At 45.5% G+C, this 25,320-nt stretch overlaps 1 protein-coding gene and 1 long non-coding RNA gene across 4 annotated transcripts in view; one reads left to right on the forward strand and one right to left on the reverse strand.

Moving 5' to 3' along the window:
• Window positions 1-10,452, reverse strand: part of Myo18b (myosin XVIIIB) — a 246,939-nt gene extending 236,487 nt beyond the window's left edge. For 2 of the 3 annotated variants that reach the window (XM_013142193.2, XM_013142192.2), the window contains exons 1-2: window positions 10,287-10,452; window positions 117-290 (exon numbers count right to left, since the gene is read on the reverse strand). In XM_013142193.2, coding sequence (XP_012997647.1) covers window positions 117-155 — 39 coding nt within the window. In that variant the 5' untranslated portion in view covers window positions 156-290; window positions 10,287-10,452. Of the gene's footprint in view, window positions 1-116; window positions 291-1,877; window positions 2,111-10,286 lie in introns of those variants that run through there. The other variant, XM_063226027.1, reaches the window with a different exon arrangement.
• Window positions 10,453-23,556: 13,104 nt separating this feature from the next.
• Window positions 23,557-24,934, forward strand: LOC134470688 (uncharacterized). The gene is made up of 2 exons (XR_010039746.1): window positions 23,557-23,941; window positions 24,796-24,934. It is a non-coding gene; the product is annotated as an uncharacterized LOC134470688 (long non-coding RNA).
• The last annotated feature ends 386 nt before the right edge of the window (window positions 24,935-25,320 follow it).

The raw sequence follows: 25,320 nt of genomic DNA on the forward strand, positions 1-25,320 counted from the left end.
AAGGTGACAGGTGGCCCTGGACAAGCCCTATGGAGAGACACCTGTTAGACTCCCTGCCCTCTGTGGGATGGGTCCTCAGAGCCCACAGCTGCAGCCCAGCCCAGAGTAAGACTTTCCTTCTGCTCCCACAGGGCGAGACGTGAGGAGATGGCCATGCTGGAAACCGCTGAGACGTAAGGCGATGAGATGAGATGATGAGTGATGAGCCGGTGAGGCGAGATGGTGCTCCCTGCAGGCAGCACCGAATGGGCTATACCGACACGCACAGCACGAGATGGGAGGACAAAGGCCTGACACACAGAGACAGAAGGGAGAGAAGAGAACAGGTTAGTCCATGAGCACTGTCCCACTCCCCTACCACAACACCATGAGGCATGCCCACCAAGGGAAGGGCACAACCAGGGACAGACTCAGGAGGACAGTGGCCAGCCAGGGGGCCACTGGGCATGGATCACTGAGTGGCAGCAGCCTGAACTCCTCTTACCCACATGTTTTCCCTTTATGAAGGCACAATACACAATCAGGAAAGTGCATCATCACACACATGCTTCCCAGTGGCTCTTACAAAAAGACCATTTTTACAGATCTAGCATATTGGTCTAGAATATAAAGAAGTTTAAAAATGGCAAAATCTCTCTGGATGTGGTGATGCACACCTGTAATCCTAGTACTCTGGAAGGCTAAAGCAGGGGGGATCACAAGTCTGAGTCCATCCTGCACAACTTAGCAAGACTGTCTCAAAATGAAAGAGGGATAAGGAGGTAGTTCAGTGTGAAGGAGCTGGGCTCAATCCCAAAACTAGAAAAAAAAATTTTTTTAATGCAACTGATGGCAATAGAAGGGAGAGGAGTGCTGAGCTTTTGCTGGGAAAGGATGTGAAGGACCTTTCTAGTGTAGTAGAAATCTCTTCTATCATGACCCAAGAGATGCAAATGTGTCATATGCAAAAATTCATCCCACTGTATAACTGGAATCAAACATTTTACTGTATGAGATCAAAATCACATCTCAATCCAAAAGGCAAGCAGAACATTACCAGCACCCTGGACCCCCCCTGCAGTCACTCTTCCCTCAAGGACAACTGCTACACCAACTGCTAACGCCAAGGCAGAAACTGAGTCCCCTTTTAATAAGAGGATGGTCGTCTGTATAGCTTGATCATGCAAATTAGATGAGAGCAGGAAACAGAGCTCCCAGTTGGTTCTTTTCTGGGGAAAGGATTTAGGCATCATATTCAAAACCTCCGCATGAATTTTGGACCCAGAAAGCTGTCTTCTGGAAACAAAATTGACAAAGTAAGAAACCAGAAAATGCCATCACAGGGTCACTTATAGCATTGACAAAGCAGACACGGTGCCCAATACCTAGAGAATATCAAATAAAATCAAGTATATCCAAGGAATATTACAACTCCATGGAAGACAGTTTAAGACACATTGGTTTTAAGTAGTTTCATTGAGGTTTAATTTGTGTGCCATAAGATCCAACCATTGTGAGTGCATAATTTGATGATTTTTTTTTTCTTTTTGGGGTGCTGGGCATGAAACTCAGCCTCAGTAATGTAAAATAGGTTTAAACAGTGGAGGACAGTGTTGCACAATGAAAAATAACCAAAATCTGCAAATAACAAAAAACCTCACATAGAAAATCAAATGGCAGAAAATACACCAGGCCTTCCTGGATGTGCCACCAGAGCAGGCTCGTCCCCCTTCCTTAATGCTCCCTTCCAGCTCCTGGCCTTGCCCTCTGAAAAGTGCCCCTCACAGACCCCACCCAGCGTCTTCCTGGGAGATGTGTCCATCCCCCACTGTGAGGCAGAAATGAGCTGAACCCTCGAACTAGCAGAAACTGACTCTCAGTCCCTCGCAAGAGCTCACCAGGAGATCTTCTCCAACTCTGCACTCATCAGAGGGCTTTGGGCGGTGCAGGAGGGAAGAGGACAAACACCTCCTGTCCACTGTTCCCTTAGGAGACACTGGAGAGACCCTGAGTGACTCACAGGTGACCAGCCTGAAGAGCAGAGTGGGACTATGAATAGGCCTGACGTGAAGCCCTGTCCTGGCTGTGGCCCATCCGCTCCAGCCCAGCCTGGCCACAACATGGCTGCTGCCCAAGGATCACTTAGCATCCAGATCCAGGGAATCCTGACTTTGGGTGCTGCTGTCCTCAACCTTTGGTGCCACTCATACAAAGTCTCCTCTTGAGGGGCAGCAAATGGAGCCCAGTGGTGCTTAATTCTCTGTCATCACCCCCAAAGCTTTGAGCCAGTCCCACTGACCCAGGGCCAGATGCCAGCTCCAAGCCAAGGATTTGTCAACCTTAATTTAAGCAAATGTTCTTATCACCACATTCCCTCCACACTGAAATGCATCAGCAGCTGTTTACAGCCCTTGAGGAGCCACCAGATTCCTGGAGAAGCCTGGAGTCTTCCTTAGAGAAGAGGGAGGCTGGCCAAGGAGAGGCAGCCCCCAGAGCCACAAGTGACGTGAATCATTTTCCATGTATGCTGGATCTCAAACACCAGTGGGTCCTTTCCCTGTGGCCCCACGACAGTCAGGCCTCCAGGCACCTCATCTTTCACAGAAGGTAAATGCACAGGGTTTTATGGTACCACAGGACTCTCAGGATCACCTGTCCTAAAAAGTTCTTCCCTTCAGTTCTCCAAGTCAGCTACATTGACCCCTGAGTGCATATTCCAGCCTGTTCCTTCTGCCTAACACACAGCTCACACATCTTCAGCCCTTCAGGACTTTGCTTGAAGTCATCTTCACAGTGAACCTGCCTTAACCTCTATTTAAATTGCACCAGAGTCCCCCCATCCCATCCCCCCCCACAAGGGCTAGAATTTCCCTCTGCTCCATTTTCTTGAATATTTGATAAATACTTGTTGAACAAATGAGGGAGAGAATGAATAATTAGCAGAGTGAGAAGGAACAGGGCAGCAGGTCTGCGGCAGAGACTTCTGCCATCCTTTGTGCACCCGCATCCACTCACAATGGGATTGCACGTCTTCTTGGCCCCCCGAAGCACTCCCAGCCTCAGGTCCTTCTTTGTAAAATGAGACAACGCCCACCTTTGGAGCAGATGCCAACCACTGGTCACTGCCCTCAACCCTGTGTCTGTTTTCATTTAACACCTTGGTGACAGCTGGCCTGGGGACCCCAGCACTGATATTTAGAGTTAGTGATACACCAAGCACTGATCTAGGTCCTGCCACAAAACTTTCTCTGCATCCTGAAATTCCCTCTGGACCTGGAACATCCTGATACTAAAATCTTTTTCACATTATATTCTTACAATTGTACCACATCAATAGCATCATTCCCAGGGCAGATAGCAACTCAAAGAGGCTGGGCACTGGCCTAAAGTCACCCAGCAAGGTGAGAGACTTGCTCTTAGGTATGTCTGAATCTTCTGATCCATTCCGTATCCTAGCTCCATATCAGCAAAGGGTGCCAAGTCAAGGCTCACGGGTCCCCTGTCTCTAATAGCAAATAGGGGAATTCCGAGAAGTTGACTCAAGTGGGCACATCCTTAGGCAGGGTTGAATGTGCAAGGAGGAGGCCCTGAAATTTCCTTAGCCTTTGTTTCGTGCCAGTCATAGGGCTGGATGTGCCATGGGCTGGGGACGAGGAAGATTAACAAATTCATTCATGGTCGCACAGGAGGCAAAAGTATGCCTGGGTGCCTAAATCGCTGCACTGCTGTCTAGATGAACTCTCTGCCCTCTTACCTCAAAGGTGAATGCAGCAAAAGCAGAGCTGGTGGGGAAAGCACTTCTGGGAGCTGGCCTCTGCTGTGCTAGGAGCTGAAATGACCACATCCTTTGCTCTCCCCACCCCTCTCTGAGGTGGACTCAGACAGTAGTGTCACCTCAAAACACCCAGGCAGAGGCAGGGAGAGCCCTCGCACCCAGCCAGAAGGAGTGGAGCAAGTCTTGGGACAGAGACAGGCCAACTGCAGATGCCGCGCACTTTGCAGTCACAGCACAAGCTCTGCCCGTGTTCCCTGCCACTCTGCTGACATGCAGTAGCTTCTCTACAACGGCTATGCTCTTCCCCTTCTGGGTTCCTACCCACATGAACCGTCTCTCAGGAGTCTGTCTGGCATGTCATCTCTGACACCCTGCCTGGACCTCTGAAAGCCTTTCGCCTCCTCCACCATGACACCCAGTCACCCTGCCCTTGGCTGAGCTGGGAACACAGCTTAAGTCACTCTTGGGCCCTGCACCATTTCCATCTACACTTGGACCTCTGCCTCTCCCCAGCTCATGAGTGTCACTACTAATTCCTAGCTGGCCCTCAAGGGTGCTGGGGACAGGCAGAGGAGTTGACTACTGCGGGCTCCAGTGCAGAGCTAAGATGCACAGTGGAGACAAGCTGACCACCTGTTACCTGCTGTCGCTGAATGACACATGGGAAGCCAAGTACACAGGGGATGGGGCTGCTGGGAGAACCAACACACCAGTCAGTCCCGAACCTGGGTCTTTCTCCACCAGACACAGAGTCATAGTCTACCTCGCTGTCTGCCCGCAGATGCTGTCCCCTCGGGTTTTACTCACTGTGCCCTGTGCTTCCCGCCTAGCTGATGACGTCAGCTCATGGGCACTCCCACCGCAGTTGGCCAGCCTATCCCTGCTGGGTGGCCATGGACAGCTTCCTCCCTATCCAAAGGTGACCCCTCAATCTCCCGGCTTCTGTCCTGGCAACAACTCCTTCCTCTGCCACTTCAGTTTCAGAAGAAATGATAATGCCCACTGGTGCTAGCCCAGAGAACTGCACCATTCCCAAACAGGGGCCAGCATGTTTTCTCTATAAAGAGACAGGTATTAAGTAAACCTTTGGAACACTCGGGACTATGGTATCTCAGTCACTGCCACTCCACTCTGCTGTCAGAGCAGAGGCAGTATGAAGAATGATGGATCTGGCTCTCCACTGTAACTTGGTCTTTGACACTAGGGGAGAGTTGTACTGAGCCCCGGGCCATCACTTGCTAACCCCTATCTTAATGGTCACATTGTGCCCTGAACCTTGCTCTCTTCTTGAATGCGTTCCTGGAGGGACACATCTACACTCTGCACTGACCTTCATCACTACACAGCTGACCTTCACCCTGAAGGAGGACAGTGAGTTCATCCTCACTGTCGACTTGATTGAATTGAGAGATGCCTAGGTAGTTAGTAAAGCACACTTCTAGGTGTGTCACTGAGGGAGGTTCCAGAAATGATTGGCATGTGGATCAGCAAACTGAGGGACACCACCCTGAATATGGAGGCTCTAATAGGATAAAGCAGAAGCAGTGGGGAACCCCATTAGCACAAGATTTCTGCCTCTGCTTCCTGACTGCCAGAAGCTTTCCTCCGCCATGTCCTTCCACTATGATGCTTCTGCCTTGGAGCCCCCCTAACCGTGGACTGAACTTATGAGCCAAAATAAACCTTTCCTCCTTTAAGTGGTTTATGCCAAGTATTTTGTCACAGTAACAGTAAGCTGATTAACAGCTGCCTGGGAGAGGACTGGATAACCTGAGTGAGGTCATGGCTTCAGCATCCATGTGGCCTGTTTTCTCCAAGGGCCACCCTCAGCCCAACTGGTTCTGAGCTCCAAGAAGTGGACCATTAGGCATTGTTCACCTCTTCCCCTCGGCTGGCTTCCTTTCTGGCTTTCCCTTGACTTTGGCCAGAGGACAGCCCTGGCAAGAGACCTACTTAGGGAAGGACCTGGAGGTCAGGGCCTTTATCTTACTCCCACTCTCTACTCCTTCCATATTGGCTCTAGTCTTGACAAATGGTCTCTGTCTGTAACTACAACTCCTTTGAGCGATCCAAAGACCCAAGTTGTCACCAGGCTCCTCTATTACTCTCTGTCCCTGCCCCACAAGGCCCATGGCCAGGAAAGAATTCCCAGCACTGCTAATCTCTGGATTTATCCCTTTAACCACATGCACACTTCTAAGGAGACTGACTTTATCCAACAGGCCCTCTAGAGTACCAGTTTAGTGTGCTCTTCTCCAGAAAGACCTTGAGGGATACTGCCCAAGACAAGTAGATTCAAACTTACACATCAATTCTGATAGACAGGTAGTATACTGGGGAAGATCTTGAGTTATGTTCAAATTCAACAGGAAAGTGTTCTGGGGCTAACTGGTAGTATCTACCCTGGGCATTGGAATAGATGGTGTAGTGCTTGTGGCACATGCCTGTCATTCTAGTCTGGTGTTTCGCTTGCCAGAATGAAGCAAGAAGCTGGTCAGACTTTATCTGGAAGGCTCTCCTGATGACTCCTCTTGTCTATTTGCAGAACTGGGGGTTGAGCCCATAGTTTTCTCACTGAGCCACCCCCCAGCCTTTTAGTAATTTTAGAACAGGGTCTTGTTGCACTGTAAATCCCCCAGGCTGGGCTAGAACTTGTGTCCAATCTACCTCAGCCTCTCAGAGTGCTGGGATTATAGGTGTGTGCTAACATGCCCAGCTCTCTGACCACTTTTAGGATGTGAGTATTCCATCAAAGAACAGATAATGGGCAAAGGAGAGCTGTGTTATCTAGCACAATAGCCACTAGCCACATGTAGCTAATTTAACATAAATCAATTTAAATTAATTCAGTTGCTTTTCAGTTGCATGAGGCATATTTCAAGTGCACAGTAGGTGGTGTTTACCATGGTGACAGTATAGGTACAGAATTTCTGTAACCACAGAGAGCTAGTGCTATTGAACTGGATTAGACTGAAACAGTAGTTCTCACCATGTGGTGGTCATGCCTGCCAGTAGACATCTGGCAATACCTGGAGACATTCTGGTTTTCACACACAACTGGAGAGGAGGTACTGCTGGTATCTAGAGGGGCAAAGCCAGGGAAGCTGCTAACCATCCTACCCAGCAAGTGACCGCCCCCACAACAGAGTCTTCCTGCCCAAGTATCAACAGTGTGCAGACCACACTAGTCCAGATTCTGGTCTAGAAGAACCATGGCAAGTGGAGAGGAGCATGGAAGGAGAAAGAAAGAAAAGCAATCTTTGATGCGAACAATAAATAGACATGCCACAGACCGAAATAAGAAAGTGAGCCACTCAGTGTCGGTAGAAAGTTCAGAGGAAAAGCTGGTCACTAAACCTCACTGATCCTGTTTCTTCCTCTATAAACAGGGACAATGTCATCTACCCTTTTGATAATCACTGGCTTAAATGAGACAATAGGTGTGAACAGGCTTTGTTGTCTGACTTGATAAAACAATATTGTACAAATCCTAACCTGCATTGTTCAGCAGATTCAGTTAAATATGCCAGTTTTAAGCAGAAAAGCATTAAATGACAGCTTTATTTTAGGGTCACTTAGCCCTGCAAATCTCACTTCCTGATCTGCAAAATGGGACTAAGCATTCACACCCAAGCCGACAGGAATATTAAACACGAATGAGACATTTAATCCCGTTCAGCAGCCGTGTCTCTCCCTCTACACTGCAGCTAACCCAGCTGCCCTCTGTGAAATGGAAACTGCAACCCCAGCTGTCCCTGAGAAACAGCTGAAACTGTGTTCAGTCTTTGGCAGTTGGAGACACAGTCCCTGAGACCTAAACCTTGAAATTCTTGCTATTCCCTGCATGAGTACTGGCCACAGACATGGGCAACCCACTTGGCCAAATCTTGAGGAATTTCTGTCTGCTGCTAGAATCTATAGTTTTTGTTGTTATTGTTGTTGTTGTTGTTTTAAAATAGTTAAGCATCATACAGAAGCATAGTACATAGGGCAGAAGAGGAAAATTACAGAGCTGAGTGAGTCATGGTGGTGGGCGTGATTCGGATGAAGCCTATGGTGTGGGGCTGATGGTGCTTTGAATTCTTCAGACAGGATGGGGTGAGACAGGAAAGGAGAGAGGAAGGGACAAGATTGGCATCTTCCTTGATGCTCTTGTTCATGTCATAAAGTTCATTTTGTTTCCCTCGAGACCTGAGATCTAATCCTTTCATCTTGGAGGAGGATGGGAAATGTTTTGGGAGTGGGGGTAACAGGGGAGATTGGGGTACCTCTAATACAGGAAGTGAAGTAGCTTGCTGAGTGCCAGCCTCAGGGCAGGGGCTGCTCTTAACCCAGTGCTGTACCTGCAGGGCTGTGTGTCCTTAAGCAAGCTGCTTCTGTACCATGGGGGATTGGGAAGCACTTGGAGCCCAATATTTGTCTCATATCCACCTCCCCCTTTTTCAAACAATTCGATTCTGTGTAATTTCAACATGAAAGTCATGCCCTACAGTACAGCAACCAAGCCCCTGTTCAAAATGGGCCCTGCAGATGGTCATTATCATGTCTAAGGACCAGTTACACCAGGGCCCCCAGGAGGCCAGCTCCCATGCCCTTGTAAAGACCAGGCCCAAGTTCCCACCTCCAGGCTGCTCAGGTCTCTCCAGCTGGGCTCCAGTTCTCATCTCTAAATGACACCAAAGGGTGAGCTTCAGCCTAATCAAATCTTTGCAACAGTCAGATCCTAATGAAATGCCCTGCAGGTTTTCCACTGGTGACAATGCAATGTGGCAAGCCCTGTGCAGTGCAGCAGTCCTCTGTCATGTGATCTCTCACCAGAGACAAGACAGCTAGGTGCATACCAAGGCCACCTTGGAAGGCTTCCTTATGCCGCCTACTGGCCCAAGTCCCCCAGGAGTGCTTAGTGGGCCTGGGAGGAACCCAGAAACTCTGTATTTAAAAGCCCCTCCCCAGGCCAGCTAGCTGGAGAGGTCAATGGCTGGCACTTAGACAAGCACCCCCAGAGATCTTTGAGAGTCCCACCAGCCCTCAGGGGCCAGAGGGCACACTAAGCTTCTAGTGGGGAAGGGACATGTCCAAGGTCATGGGGTCAGCAGAGCCCAAGTCAAGCAATTCAAGGTGACTGGGCCATGTGCAAGGAGAACCAAAAACTCGTTAACAGGTGATGTACAGCTACTAAACACAGGCACCCTTCTTCCTCTTTTTTTTCCTGTCTGTCTTTCTTTCTGGCTTTGTTTCAGTAATGAGGATTAAACTCAGGGCTTTTGCATTGAGCTATGTCACCAGCTCTTTTAATTCTATTATTTTGAAACAGGACCTCATTAAGTCACCATGTTGCCCACACTGAGCTTGAACTTACAGTCCTCCTGCCTCACCCTCCCAGTGTCTTCTTTTTCCTTCTCCTTCTCTTCCCCTTTCATTCTCTTCCTTTCCTTCTCCTACCCAGCCTCTGAATTACTTTCCAGATGTATCCTCAGCTCACACAGGCCCCTCCCTATCTGCCCCCACACCCTGCAGGACACCAGGGACAAGATAATACCACTGAGCTCAGTAGTAGAGACAGCATGCAGGGAACCTCTGCCTCAACGGGACACTCGGCCTCCAGGAGCTGTGCCTCAAACGAAGCAAGCGTCTTCTTGGATGGCCATAAACTAAAAGTAACAGCCTAGAGTTCCAGGCCTGCGGGACAAAACCCCAGGTCTTGTCCATATGGGTCAAGCTCAGGTCAATCATCTCAGAGCCAGCCAGGAGGTTCCTAGCTCTTCTCACCAGCCACCTTCACGGGAAACCCTCGGAGAGGATGTGGCCCTGAGGCCTAATGCAGTGAGGCCTTCAGACATCTGGAAGGAAGCCTCATGTTACCTGCCAGCGCAGCCACTAAAATCTATGGATCGTCTCCATCCAAAGAAGAGCCTGATAAGGACAGGTGTGCCACATCAAACACTTCCTCTCAAGGAAGTGCCACGTGACACTGGAAACTTCAGCCTTGAGCCACTTCCCCCTCCCCCACCACTCCGGCACGGTTTATTTGAAATTTAAAAATCATTAAAATTAAAAGTGACACTGAGCGGTACTGAAAATACAAAGAAGGAAAGAACTGGGCTGCCTGATATCTAAACCAGTGAAGAAGAAATCACTAATATTTTCGAAAAAATAAAAAGCTAAAAAAATAAAAAATAAAAAGCTGATGTCTGCCCGCTAAGATTTGTCAGTAGAGGTTAACTCAGGACTCTGGGAATATTTTTAAAATTATTAGCAAACAAACCAGGTCCTCAGGAAAGTAATCAGTTTAAAACTTAACCCAGGGTTGGGTTGTAAAATCGCTCCACAAGAGTCTTGTTTTCAGAATGAGCAACATAGGCAACGGGAGAAGAGATAAGGCCTCAGAAGCCTTCAGCATCAGAAAGGCTGAAAATAGACAGGCTGAAAGGACCCAAGGCCTCCCGTCTTGGCCCCCAAAAGCACAGAAAATTAAAACTTCTCCATCCGCTCCCAAGGTCCCATTGCAAACCCTCACCAGACAGTACAGTACCTGGTGGCCACAGATCCAAGCAATGACTTGTCCCAAAAAGTCTCCCCAGGTAGCCACAAAGGGACCCTAGTCAGCCAAGAGAGCCAGGGCGACAGAGAAATGTCAGGAACACCCTCCGCAAACGCTCACACACATACCCTTCCCTTGCTGCTCTGCTCGGCCCGGCCCCTACCCTCCTCCAAACCAATGCGATCACAGCAGCTGTGCCCGCAAGTCATTTCTAAAATTAGCCCGTGAGCTCCAGGTCTGGCCAGGAGACGGCAGCCTGGGGTGGCCGCTGACCAGGCAGTGGAGAGCATGGACATATTTGGTGGCACATCACAGGGGAGGGGACAGCACCGGACGCAAGCACATTCCCAGGCTTCATCTCTGTTCCAGAGCAGGCCACACACCCATGCTCCCGCCCCCGGTCGTATGGAAACCCAGAGCAGTCTGGCCAAACACGGGAAGGAAATAACTGGAGGACAGTGCTGGTGACTGTGGGTGAACAACACAAGTGCATATGGCTGAGGCTGATGAGCCCCCTTCACACAGCGGGCAGCCAGCAATAAAGTCAGTTAACAGTCCTGACCCTGTGAAGTAGGCTTTTCTCCCAGCCCCACTTTACAGAGGAGAAAACTAAAATGTGAGGAAGTTAACCAACTTATCCAAGGCAATGGAGAGCTAGGACTTGAACCCAGGCAGTACTGCCCCTAGAAGCCTTGTTACAGTCTTCACACTAAACACTGACACTAAACTGGCTACTGTAAAAGCTGTTTCATCCTCAGGGCTAGAGGTGAGCTCAGGGTTACAGCAGGTGCTGAGCAGCCCCAAGGCCCAGGGTTCCAGCCCTAGCAATTATTTTTTTTAAAATGCTTTGCCCACTGCCTGGAAGGAGAAAAGAAAGTAGAGACTTCAGTAGACAGAACTAATCACAATTTTAGCTCAGTGTGGTGACATACACCTGTAATCCCTGGAGTATGAGGCAAGAGGATTGTAAATTCAATCCCTAGCTATTTAGCAAGAACCCATCTTAAAATAAAAAGTAAACAAAGGAGTGGTGACTCAGCTCAGCGTGGAGGTCATGAGCCCAATTCCCAGTGCTGCAAAAGAAAAAAGGCAGAATCCTTCAAGTAAGATACGCTGTTTCTCTAAGAATCATTGCCACCATTCCCATTTGCCATTGCCCTGGTTTCCTTGTGACTAACAGAAAAATAGCTTCCCAAAGTATGCATTTCCTCCTGAGTCTGGAGAATTCACTGGGAACTAACTGAAGCCCACTTTAAATACATCTGTCCATCCACAGTAACCAGGAGACTGTAAGGGCCCCAGGGTGGTGTTATGTTTCATATCTAAAGTGTCCCTCAAAAGTCTTCTGTATTGAGAGGTCGGGCTTCTGATAGGTGATTGGAGCATGGAATAGTATGCTTGTCAGTGTATTCATCCACTGATGAGTTCGTAGCTGACTGTGTTTCTCCAGATGTTTGTCTGTTGGTCTCTCTGTCCATCCACCACCAGTCTGTGGCCTCTTGGTTCATTCCTGGCACTCAGCAGGTGTTCCCAAGATCTTTTGTAAACGGAGTAACAGTGAATGATAGCCTGTGCCTGGGGCATGCCGGAGGGAGCCATCTCTGAAGAAGCAGCTTCCCATACAACCCGTGCTATAACCAAAAGACTGCAGGTCTGCACAGAGTTCTAGTACGGGAGTGAGGGGCAGGGAGGGTACAAGCTCTGGAGCTGGACCCAATGCTGGCCATTTATTCACTGTATGCCTTGGGAAGTGGCCTTACCTGGTTGAGCTTCAGGGTTTCCCTCTTTAAAATGGGATTGTTACTACACTGTTCCAGTCCACATGACCCTTAGACACTCAGTGAATGTCTGTTAAGTGATAGAACGACCCAAAGTAGGTACTGCATTTCCCCCAAAGAAAGATCTAACTAGAAAATAATCTGCCCTAGCATGATTTTCCAAAACGCCTATAACATAAGCCCTACCCACAAATAAGATCATTAGCCAAACACATTTAGTATGTCTGGGGCAATACACGATGAATGTATAGAATTATAAAATAGCAATAGTAACATATAAATAAATAATATTATTGACATTAATACTTAAATGATAAATCATCATCAAGTATTTTAAATAGCCAAGTGGGTCCCTTTGGACAAGAGGTAAACCTCTACTTAAACAGATGAACTTGATACTTATTGCCAAATGACTAGAGTACAGACACAAAACACAAATAACACGTGCACTTGATAACAGATAGTTGTGTCTAATACGAATCTTCATAATTTAATATGTCATGTGTTGTTTCAGATGTACTTAATGCACTTGCGCAGGATAAAGAAACATTTTCTGAATTTTGGTGCTTGCAACTGTTGGTTGCTTTTGTATGGCCCATCACCCTTAATGGTAGTAATTTTTGTTGTCACTCTTGTCTCCTAAGTATTCAATTAACACTTGACTTAATGGAAACTTTGTGAAGCTTGGCTTGCAGGAGGAAGTCATGACTTAAGTGAAGAATTCAGGGGACAAAGTCACTGACAACTGCATTGCCGATGCACTAGGAGCAGCTCACATGGACAATAAGTGCCCATCTAAGGGGTGGCCTATTGCTGGGCATGAGAGCTTGAGGCCAATGGCTCTGCTAGAAATTGAGCTGTAAGAAATTCAGGCCTGAATTTGGGGCTCAGAGAGTTATGACAATGTCCAAGAAGAAGACATGACTGTATTTGAATAAAAGTATATTGTTGTACATGAACAAGTGTAGATTAAAAAGATAAAACATTTCTTGCAAATAAGCCCTATTATGTGTTTTGAAGCAAAAATTAATTTAAGTCCTGGTCTTATTCTTACAGAAATACAGTGCAAAAAGGCCTTTCCCCTAGTCAGTGCTGCCTGCAGAGGAAAACTGTCACTGCACTTCTTAGTGGTATTGTTGGCAGCTCCCCAGATGTTGACTTTGGATGTCCTCTTGGCCTCTCAGTGGGTTGCCTGGTCTTACTTAACTTGCTCCCTCAAGCATACCCGTGTCTCTGCACTCCTCAGTCCCGTCTTTCACTGTCTACCATGGAAACTGCAGCATCTCAAGTTCTGAGTTTCATCTAGGCCTTTCTGTGCTTGTAGAAACCAGCCTGTACAGTGTTTGCACGATCTCCTCGTATCCTTGCCTGGCATGAGCTTGTAGCTGGGAGATCAGTTCTGAACTGATAAGCTCTCCCTTCTCTAGCCTTTCTGCTTTCTTTGTTCAAATGCCCTCTGTTTCAATTCCATTTTTCCTCTCTCTGCTCCTGTGATCCATGCTAGCTGGGTCTCATATCTCCATGATGGCAGAACCCTAGCTGGCTTGTGATGCCACCTAACCCCAGCCAGAGGCCTAGGGGCTGGGTGGGAGTTGGGAAGAGCTGACACTGATGGACCCACATAGCCATTATGGCTTCTTTGAGCTGGGGGGCAAAGGGGGATGCTGCTCTTTTTTAGGAGGGGTTGGGAAATTTCTGCATCCTCACAAGATCCCCAGGAATCTGGACATTTAAAGTTTCTGGGGGGCATCAGATCAGATGTTCCCATCTCCTGTGACAAGGTCTCATGCTTTACCAAGCAGAACAGGCCAGGGCTGATTGGGAGTTCAACCATCTTCGGAGCTTTCCTGATTAGACCATTGAGTCCCGGCTCTGGCTGCCTGCCATTACAGCTGGGCTGTCCTGTACACCACCAACAGGTCCTCTGGCTTTTACTCTTAGCTTTCAATTGGCCATTCATTTAGGACCACTTTTTAGTCTTCTTACAGAGCATTAATCCAACTTAGCAACACCTATCCAATTCCATTGCCCTTCATGCACTATTTCTCTTCCCCTTTGTCTCAAATGCTTGCTGTAACCTGCCAGCCAATCACTCTTCTCCACTAGTATTTCAGTCCAGTCCACTTCTACAGGAAGTTTAAACCCACGTGCTGCCCCCAGGACCAGGGACTAATCAGTGTTCTACCTCCTGCCACGCTTTCCTCCAGTTAAAGCTCTAGCCTGGCAGGGAGTGCTCCAGCTCCCCAGGCCATCTTAGCCTGGGTTTCTGTGGCCACTGCTGATACCAATAGCTGTGCCCTGGGTTCCTTGAGTCTGAGATGGGATTAAGTAAGTAGATGTCTGTGAATGAATGCCCTGATGATCAACATCCACTGAGGAAAGGGGAAGGAGTCAGAATTGGGCAAAGGGAAATATCCACCTGTAGTGAGAACCCAGAGACCCCCTAGCCAACCCACCGTGCCCCCTGGAGTTCAGTTGTTCCAGGCTGTGACAAGAATGTCCGCGCTCTATATTTTCATGTCAATTGTACATATTGGACAGGGCCATACCAAGAAGGGCATGAGATTAAGTAAGGCAGCTCTCTCTAACTGAGACATACTTGTAGGAGGTGACAACCAAGAGCCATTTGAAAAGAGCACTCTTAGCAACTGAACCAAAGATCTTTCCATGAAAGAGAATTGGAACTGCCAATAACAGTATCCATGACCCCGGCCAACATCCGCCATGACAAGGTGAGTAACTCACACATGTCTACAACCTGTGCCATCACAGGTACCCAGAACCCAGGTGGGTGTGGACGACCATCCTGGCAAACAATGGCCTTGTAGCCATAACTGTCTTCACCATCACCCTACATCCACCAGTACCGCCACAGCTGTGGTCAGTCATTCCTGGGCTGAATAGGAAGCTCAAGGACATGGTATCTCCTGTTCCTGAGCCTACTACGGATCTGATGTGCTATCTACAAAAATATGTGAAATACACCAACTTCAAGATGCTATCACACTTCCAATTTTATAGTTTTGTCTTTCTGAGAGGACTAATATCTAGAACGTGTAAAGGACTCAAAAACAGACTCTCAAATTTAAAGACCCAATCCATAAATGGGTACCTGAAATAAACAAACACTTCTCAGATGAAAAGTACAAATGACAAGTAAGTATATGAAAATTTTTCAACATCACTGATCACTTGAGAAATGTAAATTAAAACAATGCTGAGAATCCATCTCACTTCAGAAAGAACTGGTATCATCAAGAAATCAACCAATAACAAATTTAGGTGGGGGCTATGAGGAAAAAGGAATGCTTTCCCACTGTTAGTGGGAGTGTAAGTTGGCACAACCACTATGGAAATCAGTACAGTTTCCTCAAAAAACTGAAAGTAAGAGTTGCATACGACCCAGCTATTCCCCTTCTTAATATCTCCCCAAAAGAGTTAAAAGCATCATACCGCAGCAATATATGCACACCCATGTTTATAGCAGTGCAATTTGTAAAGCTAAATCTTGGAAACAGCCAATCAATGGATGAATGAATAAAGAAGACACAGTTTTTTACATGATGGAATACTACTTTGCCCCAAAGAAGAATAAACAAGATATTGTAGGTCAATGGATGCACCCTGAGATCATACTTTTAAGTGAAATAAATGGGACACTCATGTTTAAATATTGCATTATTATTATTTCTCTTGTGTGAGAAGCCAAAAGTATAAATAAGAACCAAAATGAATGATAGATGTTAGGAAGCAGGCAAAATATGTTTAAAAGGGAAGGGGAACAAGGGAGGGAGAGGGAGAAAGGAAGGAAGAAAAAAGTAAAAACTAGTGAGAAGAGAAGGAAAAATTGAAAACAAAGCTTTTGTAAATAAGAGGAGAGGAGGGGTTGCAAGGAGGGTAGGGGAATGGAAAAAAAGGATCAAGTTGTATCATGTACAGGTACAAATTCCCTATGATGAATGTAATCATTATGCATACCTAAAATGTACTAATCATTTTTTGGAAAAAAAGAAAAACAAAGCTTTTGTAAATAAAGAGAGGAAGAAGAGTTGAAGAGAGGGGAAGAGAGTGGGGAAATAAAGTTACTTAAATAATTTTTTTCTTTCTGAAGTGAAAATTAGTAATTTGGAATTACTAATGGTTAATGATCACATTGTGCCTCTTTCATTGTTTGTTTTCAGCACTAGGTCACATCCCTAGCTGTTTTTAATTCTGATTTTGCCTTATTTTTAATTGTTAAGTCAGTAACTGGCCAAGGATGGGTTCAAACATGCATCGTTTTGTATTTGAGAGCTACTTGCATTCTCTTTTCTGTGAGTTGTTCTTTTGTGTCTTTGGCACATTTTTTCCCACTGGGTTATCTGACTCTTACTGACCCACAGAGTGGCATTCTTCCTGTGTTACACCTCCTAGTCCTTTGGTCATGGACATTACACACAAGTCCTCCAGCTTCTCTGTCTGCCTGCCTGCCTGTCTGTCTGTCTGTCTGTCTGTCTCTCTATCTCTCTCTCTCTCTGTCATCTTTTATTTCCCAGAGCCTCACACATGCTAAGCGAGCAGTCTCCTATTAAGCCATAACCCTACTCGTGTGTATCTTGTTATTCTGTTTTGTGTCTAGATATCCCCCCATGAAAGGCTTAGGCAACCTTAGATGGGGCTTTTTCAGAGGTAGTTGAACCTAGAATGTGTGACTACTAAATCAGTCCCCTGATTGGTTTGCCACCTCCCTAGTCCCAGCTGCCTAGATCGAGTATAAAAAGGTAAGAAAGACAGTGTTAAGATCCCTTGTTGTTTTTGCTACATTCTGCCTGCCATGAACTATTCTCCTCTGCCATGTCCACCTGCCCTAGAGCCAGCCAATTAAAGACTGAAACCTCTACAAACTAGGAGCTAAATAAACCTTTCTCCCTTTACCTTTGGATGTCTGGTATTTTGTCTCAGCAACAAGAAAAGTAAATAAGACACCTGTAGTGAAAAAAAATAAGTATTTATAATCTCCTTCCTTGCTTTTATTGAAATCATTTTCTTCTCTGATTTTCAATTTTTCTAGTTTTTCAATTAATAGCTTCTCTTCTTTCAGTGGTTGTCCTAGACTTTTCAACACGAAATTTTAAAATCTAAAACACATCCAGTTTTACCCAGTTGACACTTTAAAGTTATGAGGCAGCCTGAGCATAAATGAATATGACAATGCTTCCTCATTTTTGCAATTTTCATATGATAACTCACATTCATGGTTGGTACTGCCTGCTTTGTAGGTCTCTAATCAAGAGATTAGGAGCTTGAGCCTTCAATTTTGATAGCTGAACAAGAACCTTGGGGTAGGCGCTGGGGATTTAGCTCAGCGGCATAAGTACCTGCCTTGCAAGCAGGCGGTTGTGAGTTCGATCCCTGGTACCGATAAAAACGAAAAAGACAAAAAAAAAAAAAAAAAAAAAAGAACCTTGGGGTCATCTCCAAACAACTCCCAGAAGGCTGCCAATAAGAGGGATGGGGTTCTCAGTGATAGAGCATGTGCCTAGCATGCGGTGGCCTGGGCTCCATCCCTAGGAAACCTCTCCTCACACACATACACAAAAGGTAGTAAGGGCCTAAGGACCAAAAACTACTTCCTTGCATCTGTGACCTTATTGACAGGGTCAAGAATGAGCCCAAGACAGTGGGAATATGAAAGTAGAGTCCCACAGAATAGTAAAGAGATAGACTAGCTGGAAACTGAAAGGATAAAGGCAACAGCACCTCTGCCAGGGAAAGGAGATCTCCTAGGCCAGTTTCTCCCAGTGAGGGAAGGCCATCTGAACTCAGTGTCACCAGACAGCCCCATCTGTGTCAGAAACCAGAGCACAGAGCTAAGTCTAAACTCTGAGTCACCACAGGACATGCAGTTCAGACTGTGACTGATGTAAACCCATGCTCTCAGCCCACTTGAGCCCTGTGGGTTTAAAGCAGTGCATCCCTTCCCTGTTGCACCTTGGCTGGCCCAGTAAGCATTGGGATGGGCAGTCCCATCCCATATTTCCCAGGAAGAGGCCCACTCTGCCTGTCTCTCCTGACACACTTACAAAGTCTGAGCTATGACAGGTTGCAATCCCCAACTTTAGCCAGGTGAAGTTTAAATCTGCTGCTCTGGATCCATAAACAGTTACAAATACTATATTAGTAAAAATAACAAGTGAGTGTGCATTAAGTTTCACACATTGTTGTGAATCCTTGTGTGTTTCCGCTTATCCAATCTTCGGGAAACCTATGAGAGACATAGGCGTGTAGTATCCCCAGTTCCACTCCACAGAGAAGCGTGCAGATTCCTAAAGATTCCTAGGAATTATTCCTGGAACATGCTGGCAGGAAACTGGGACGTCCAATTTAGCTCGTAGACAAAGCCATCCCCCTTCCTCTCTCCAGGCAAAGAGGAGGGTTACAGGCTGTCAAATCAAGACTGTGTCTGCACATAAGCAACAGACTAGGTATTTTACACAAATCTGGTGGTTACAAAATAAAAACTCAGCATTTTTAAATCTGTGGCCTGGGATATCCATATATTAGGAGAAAACATCTTGCTGCGACCATTTGCTTCAGTCTTCCATTTTATTTCTCTGTTACAGACTTGTAAACAGGAGCCACTCAACCAATTTCCCCTCACAGACTTCATTAGTTCTATGCACATCCAGATTACAAATATGAGCACAAAGTCAAGGGTGAGGGTTGTATGTAGCTATTCTGATTTCTAGAAATAGGCAGCCTGAGTAATACTGACTGAAAGACTTTTTGATCCTATCTCCAGCCTGGTAAAATTGCCCAGGGAAAGAAAGATTTCTGCTTGCTACATTGCTGTCCTGCCACTCAATACAAGCTCTACCCAGGTGAATCTGGAGGGGCTTGCAGGTGGGGAAGTCTAAAAGAGGAAATTAATAAATATCCATGGTGGGATGTGGGAGAAACTGAAGGATGGAAGGCAGAATACTCCATTTCACCCTCCAACCAGGGCCTTTCTGCAAATCCCTTCTGCTTGCCTTTAATCAGAGATGGAGGTTTTGGCTAGAAGGATCCTGATCCAAGACCATGTAAGTCACCCCACTTAGGGAAAGGAAACTAAGATGCAAAGAGGTGGTCTGAAGCGACTGTGCTGGGAGCTGAGGCTCCATTGCTATCTCCCTTCTTTCCCAAACCAAGAGAAAGACTTGATTTCCACTTCTTTCGGCAGGGGCTGGAGCTCTTGGGCCCTTTGTTATGATACATCAGACTTAGGGCTTATTAAAGTGGCTGCATTGTGCCCCAGGGCTGGCTACACACTCTACAGCTGGATCTCCCTGCACCTCTTTCCTATGGGGCAGGGACAGCACACAAGGAGGGGTCTCTCCTGGGAAGAAACCCCTGAGAGCGAGCTGAGAATGGCATGGCTTCTGAGAAACTGGAGACAAGGGAGACCTCCTGAGTTTCCTACTCACCCAGGCCTTTGAGATCCTCTCCTTGCCAACACATCCCATGGACTCAACAGAAGCCTTCCAAATCCTGGACCTGAAAACTGGCTGTGCCATGAAAACCCACCGCAGCACAAAAATGCTGGTCTGCGGTCCTCTTTCTTTAAAAATTAATTAATAAAAATTAAAGAAACACAGCTTCTCCATGAATTTCCCCAAGGTCAGGATTCCTTAAAGTGAGTTTTTAAAAAATGGAGGGGAAATGTCACATCAATGTACAGATCCTTTTCGTTGAGATTTTTATGAACAGTTTGTCAACACAGAAAACCATCTCTTACTGTTCCACAGGCACAGTAAATGATTGTGGTCCCCCTCAATGATGGTGTACCACACTCAGGTGGGAGACTGTGGGTAAGGAGCAGTGTCTCTTAAGGATATTATCTCAAGCATGCAGGAAGGAATGAATAGTGAGAGGTGATCATAAACCTTCACTGGCATAATAAATATAAAAGAGACAAAAACAAATGATCATCTCCTAGAATCAGTATCTAGGGTTACAGTATCTAGTTCACTGGTTTCACTTTGCATTGCGCTGTATTTTATAAAATAGAGTCATTTTTTCAAGTTACACTTTTTGAAGCAGTGTCTCATTACATTGTCCAGGCTGGCCTTGAACTCACATCGATCTTCCTGCCCTAGCCTCCTGAGTATTGGAATTACAGGCATGTGCCACCACACCCAGGATCTACTCTTTTTTTTTTTTTACTTCCTTTTTCAGTTTTTATTTTTTATTGGTATATCTTTGCAGTACATAATGACTACATTTCTTGTGGGGAGCTTATCCATGCACATAACACATCAGTGTCACAGTCAGCAGAATCCCTGTGTGTTAATAATGTGAAACACTATAACCCAATTCCAGTGGAAAGTCAGACGTGTTGGTGCAAATTCTGAGTTAAATTTTAAAGTCAGGGAGGAAATCCATAGCTTGATTCTTAATCACATTTTAATTGGTGAAAAATAGTTTAAATACACAGTAGGAAAACCCATAGTTTGATCCCTAATCATATTTTAATTGGTGAACAATAGTTTAAATATACAGAAAGGCCTTCTAATAGTTGTTTCTAACCCTTAAGGCACACATAACTGAAAAGCTAAGTCTGGTTTCTCAGCTAACAATTAAGTGACTGTTTCTAGTTGCTGTCTTTCTTGAGCAGGATGTTTCTTTCCAACAAGCCTCCACCCGACATTTTATACTCTGAATCTGAAATCGTAATGTCAGAGAACTGATGGATCAGAAGCACAACTGAAGCAGAACTTGGAGGCAGAAGCAGGTTTTGTTAAGCAGTTTCTTTCAGTTTTAAAAAGTTACCTTTCCAGATTTCTCCTCCCCACTACTGCTGACCCCCATTACAAATCAGGTAAATTTAAAAATTCTTGCAGAGTCCTGTAATACCCAGGTTTTTCAGAAATCTGCTTCCCTTCAAGGTTAACCTCTGATCTGGTACTGAGAAGCTGGACAATTATACCTCATAGATGAAACTGTGTGGTATCTCAGAAACTCTTTTCTCTCAAGAAATACAGATAAGGTTGACAGCTGTGTTTCTATGAACAGGGTCTTATGACACCGTGGATTCCACTGAGTATACAACTGACTTTTTCTTTTTTTGTGCCAACCCCCTTGACCAAATGACCAAATTTATAAAAATGTTAATCCTTCCTATGTCCAGAGCTCAGTCATTTTGGACACCCAAGTACAGCTGAGTTGGTGTGTTCCTAAAATTCTGAAATAAAGTCTTTCTGTTTCCCAGTGGGCTACCTGGTGTCTTGAATTCTGCAACACAAGGACTCTCCATGATGATATCTAGGGGTTTCGCTGGGTAAAAAAAATCACACTTGAACAAAATGAAGAAGCAAAAACAATGAGCCCAAGATATGAGAGAACAAATGCACTATGTTTCAGGTTAAGAATAAACTTGGCTCTAGGAAGCTGAGGCAGCAAGATCACAAGTTCAACCCCATCCTGAGCAACTCAGAACAAAAGCCCTGGGTCCAATGCACAGTACTGGGGGATACAGGGAGTGCCTTTGGGACAATAAGACTCTGTCTTGGAAATACTGAGTATCTACCTTTCTCCACCTTATTTGTAAAAGACTAACAGGTTTGAGCATGGAACAGGGAGAAGCAGGAAGGAAACTAAGTCCTCACCTGCAAGCCAGCCAGCTGGCAGGCTGAGGACAGACAAACAGGCCCCATACCCAGTGAGCAAACAGCTGATTCCCAGGAACTGTATTGTTTGGTTAACTTTGCAAGTCTAAAGCCAAGTACTATTTAGAGGACAACAATATGCAATATAGTAACTGTTGTAGATTTCCTGTTGTCGTATTACTGTTTTGATTGATTTTATTGTTGTTTTATTCCCTTTAAAATTAAATTTTAAAAAAGACTAATTGGCTAATAAAATGAAACAAAGCTCCAGTGACAGAATATTTTCATGTATTCTAGAAAGGCAACAATTTCCTCTAACCGTAGACTGAAAAGGCTAAGAAAATCTTATGTAAAATAATGAAACTGAGTTGTGATTTTAACATGAGTACCATTATTGAATTACATCGTTTTCACTTTGATATAACAGGAACAAATGGCATTTATACATGCTGTACTTAGAGGAAATATTCAGTAAAGTATCAAAACGACTTTTAGTTTTTTCCTTCCAACTGACTTTTTATAGGTTTCTAGAAAAGTATTGTCACTAATCACATTTTTATTTCAGAAAAGAATGGATTGCTTTTGTTTAGCCATGGGTTTACCTCCTCTACCAACTCACAGTGCTATTCTGGAGGGTGTTATATGGGCTACAATGTATTTTCTTAAATAATTCATTGTCCTATAAGACAAATTCAAGTAGCAAAACAAAACTCATTAACATATAATAAAAGCAAATACAATGCTTTCCAGTACATTTGAATCTCTACTGCCTCCCAAAATACCACTCTATTCAAGAGTATATGAAAATAAAACTCTTATACATCATTCCAAGCCTATTTAAAGGTAATTTAGAGAAAAATGCCTCCTTTGAGGAAAAGCAGATGGCTTCAGGTAACTTACTCCAGACTGATTATGGTGTAGTGAACAAACATCATACAAATAAAAGAACTTGTTATTTTCTTTCTTTGTAGAAAAAAAGTGACAAAATGTTTCCATGTTCTTTAGCTGCTTACTTCTCCAATACACTCAAATTCCCATGCTAGTACAAAGAATAATATGCTCCTCCATTCATAACCCATCATTGGTTACTGCTTTCCAAGTGCCGCATTTACACAAATCTCTGTCTAGTGTTGCTATTGTTCTGTCTTCCTTTCCAGTCCTTTAAAAATAAGCAGAGCCGAGCATGATGGCACATGCCTGTAATCCCAGAACTTGGAAAGCTGAGGGTGGAAGGTAGCCACGAGTTCGAGGCTGGCATGTACTGCATAGCAAGACTGTCTCAAAAATAAAGGAAGGAAAGAAGAAAAAGAAAGAAAACTACAAATTTCGAATATAGCATAGATGAGATTTTCTAAGTAGAATGCATTTATGCATAAATATAGTCCCTAGATAACTAATACTCATCTTTCAACCATGAGAGTGGCACTGATTGAAATGTATTCAAATATTTTTAATTGTAAAGTATTTGCAACAGTCGAAAGGTAAATCCCAAGGCAAAACCCTTGTCAGTCTCTTCTCTATCCCAGAAAAACCAGTCGTATATAAAGTCAGCAGTAGTCCTGAAAGCAGCATGATGACTCTGAATGGGATTCCAGTTTTTCCCAAGGAACGTCCAAACATCTATCAATAAAGCCCTGGCTCTCGGCCCCGCCACTCTCAGTGACAGCTGTGCTATTGAGGAGGAGGAGGAGCAGTCGACCAGGCGCCTTGACGTCCAGCCCTAGGGCGTCCCTCACGCTCGGCCCCGCCCAGTGGCTGCGTAGCTCAGGGCGTAGAGGAGGAGGAGCCGTGATGGCCCCGCCCCCTGACGTCACGCCCTACGGCGTCCCTCCAGCTCAGTCCCGCCCTGCGCGATTCTATTAGTTCTAGAGGTGGAGAAACCCGAGCAGGCTCCGGGATTCTGATAAGAGCAACCGTGCCTGCCGCCACAACTTCGGCCCCTGCGGGCAAAGACGGTCGCTAGGGAGGAGAGTGGAGGTGGAGGGTACCCAGACTGCTGCCCGCTGCATGGCTGACTGGCTTTCACGGTCGTCTGCAGAGGCAGGACGGAGACGGCCGTTGCTATTGCGGAAAGAGGCTCCACGGAGGGACAGCCACCTCAGGGTGGCGCTCCTCAGTGGCAGGCTCCTCGGGTGGGCGTTGCCTCCCACAGGCCTGAAAGCAGGTGGAGTTTGCGAGTGTGAAGACTCCGGTTGGAAAAGAAAATCTTGGTGTCTTTGTGCAGAGACCCCTCCCCCTAGGTGTGAGTGTAGCAGCGGGTGGGACCCCCTCTTGTGGAGGAGCAGGTGGTAGTTCTCAGTTATCTTGAAGGAAGACTTGCTCTTGGCTGGGTAGGTGGGGTTGTTGGGAGAGGGCACAGAATGGGACTGTCCAAGGAGACTCAGGCTTCAGGAAAGAGGTGAGGTTTATATTGGTAAAGTCAGGTTTCCTTCCAACCTCACATGCTCAGCCCTTGGAGTTATCTCCAGGAGCCAAAAAAAAAAAAAAAAAAAAAAACTCAACTCTGAGTCAGGATCCCCTGGCATCACTGTCTCTTATTTGCACACATAGGACAATGAGAGCCAAATGCTTCCCTGAGTGTACCCCCAGATGCTCCTTAGGGAAGTGGCAGAAAGGGTTTGAAGTTATCCCCACCAGAAATCTTTTTTGGAAAGACCCAAAACCTATTGTTTGTCATGCTGTACTGAGCATTTGGAGCCAGTTTGGAAGGAGGCGCTCATTCTGTTTGCAAAAAGGTTGGGCTCCCTAGTGCTGACTGAGGGAAAAACATTCCTTTCTTTCCCTTGTGCTCAATCTGTTTATCCGTGGTAAATCTGGAAACAGCTGATGTTTTTCCCACCCCCATAGTTTTCCATTCTCCAAAATATAGCATAATTAGATCATAAGCTCACAGCCTTCTCATACTGGCTTCTTTCACTTAATAATGGATTTTTAAACCCTGTGCCTTCCTGTCCTGATCTGTCCTGCCCCAGTTTAGGGTATAATGGTTCATTTGTGTTAGTGAAGTACTAAATGAATGAATGAGGTGTAGGAATAGATGAAGTGGATAATGTAACACATACTCACTTCTTTTCTTCCTTTTATTTTTATTTATAGAAAGACGGAACTAAGCCACCAAGAAAGATGATGTGAGTTATTGTCTAACAATATGTGAAAACGTAGTGGTGTGGTTCCCTCAGGTAATCACACTTTGAACTTTCTAGAGGAAATAAAAGCTGTATATTTTCAATCTTAATGGGTTAGATTTGCTTTGTGGTCTTGGTTTTCTTTAAGAAATAAAGGATCCTTTTCCCACATTTCTGGCTATGTATTAGGGTTACTCATATATAATCAGAAGTAATGTTTCTGTTTTGTAATCTTATATGTGGTAATTATAGCCATTATGCTCATTGAATGGCAAGTTAATATTTACTTAGCACTCTTGATAACCACACCTTTAATCACCTTTGATTTGATGATTTTATGTTTATTGCAGTAATGAGAATAGCTTGAAACTATGCAGTATATCATTTCTGTTCCAGGCAGTGGGGCACTTTGTGGTACCCAGGGCTGGTACCTATGCTTCTAGCAGTGGTTTCATGTGGGCTTTTCAGTGTTGGGGTCAGTGAGGTCCTGGGCTGG

Source organism: Cavia porcellus, unplaced genomic scaffold (assembly GCF_034190915.1).
Source record: "Cavia porcellus strain 051 isolate PalLab524CR breed Dunkin Hartley unplaced genomic scaffold, mCavPor4.1 scaffold_16, whole genome shotgun sequence".
NCBI classification, from domain to species: domain Eukaryota; kingdom Metazoa; phylum Chordata; class Mammalia; order Rodentia; family Caviidae; genus Cavia; species Cavia porcellus.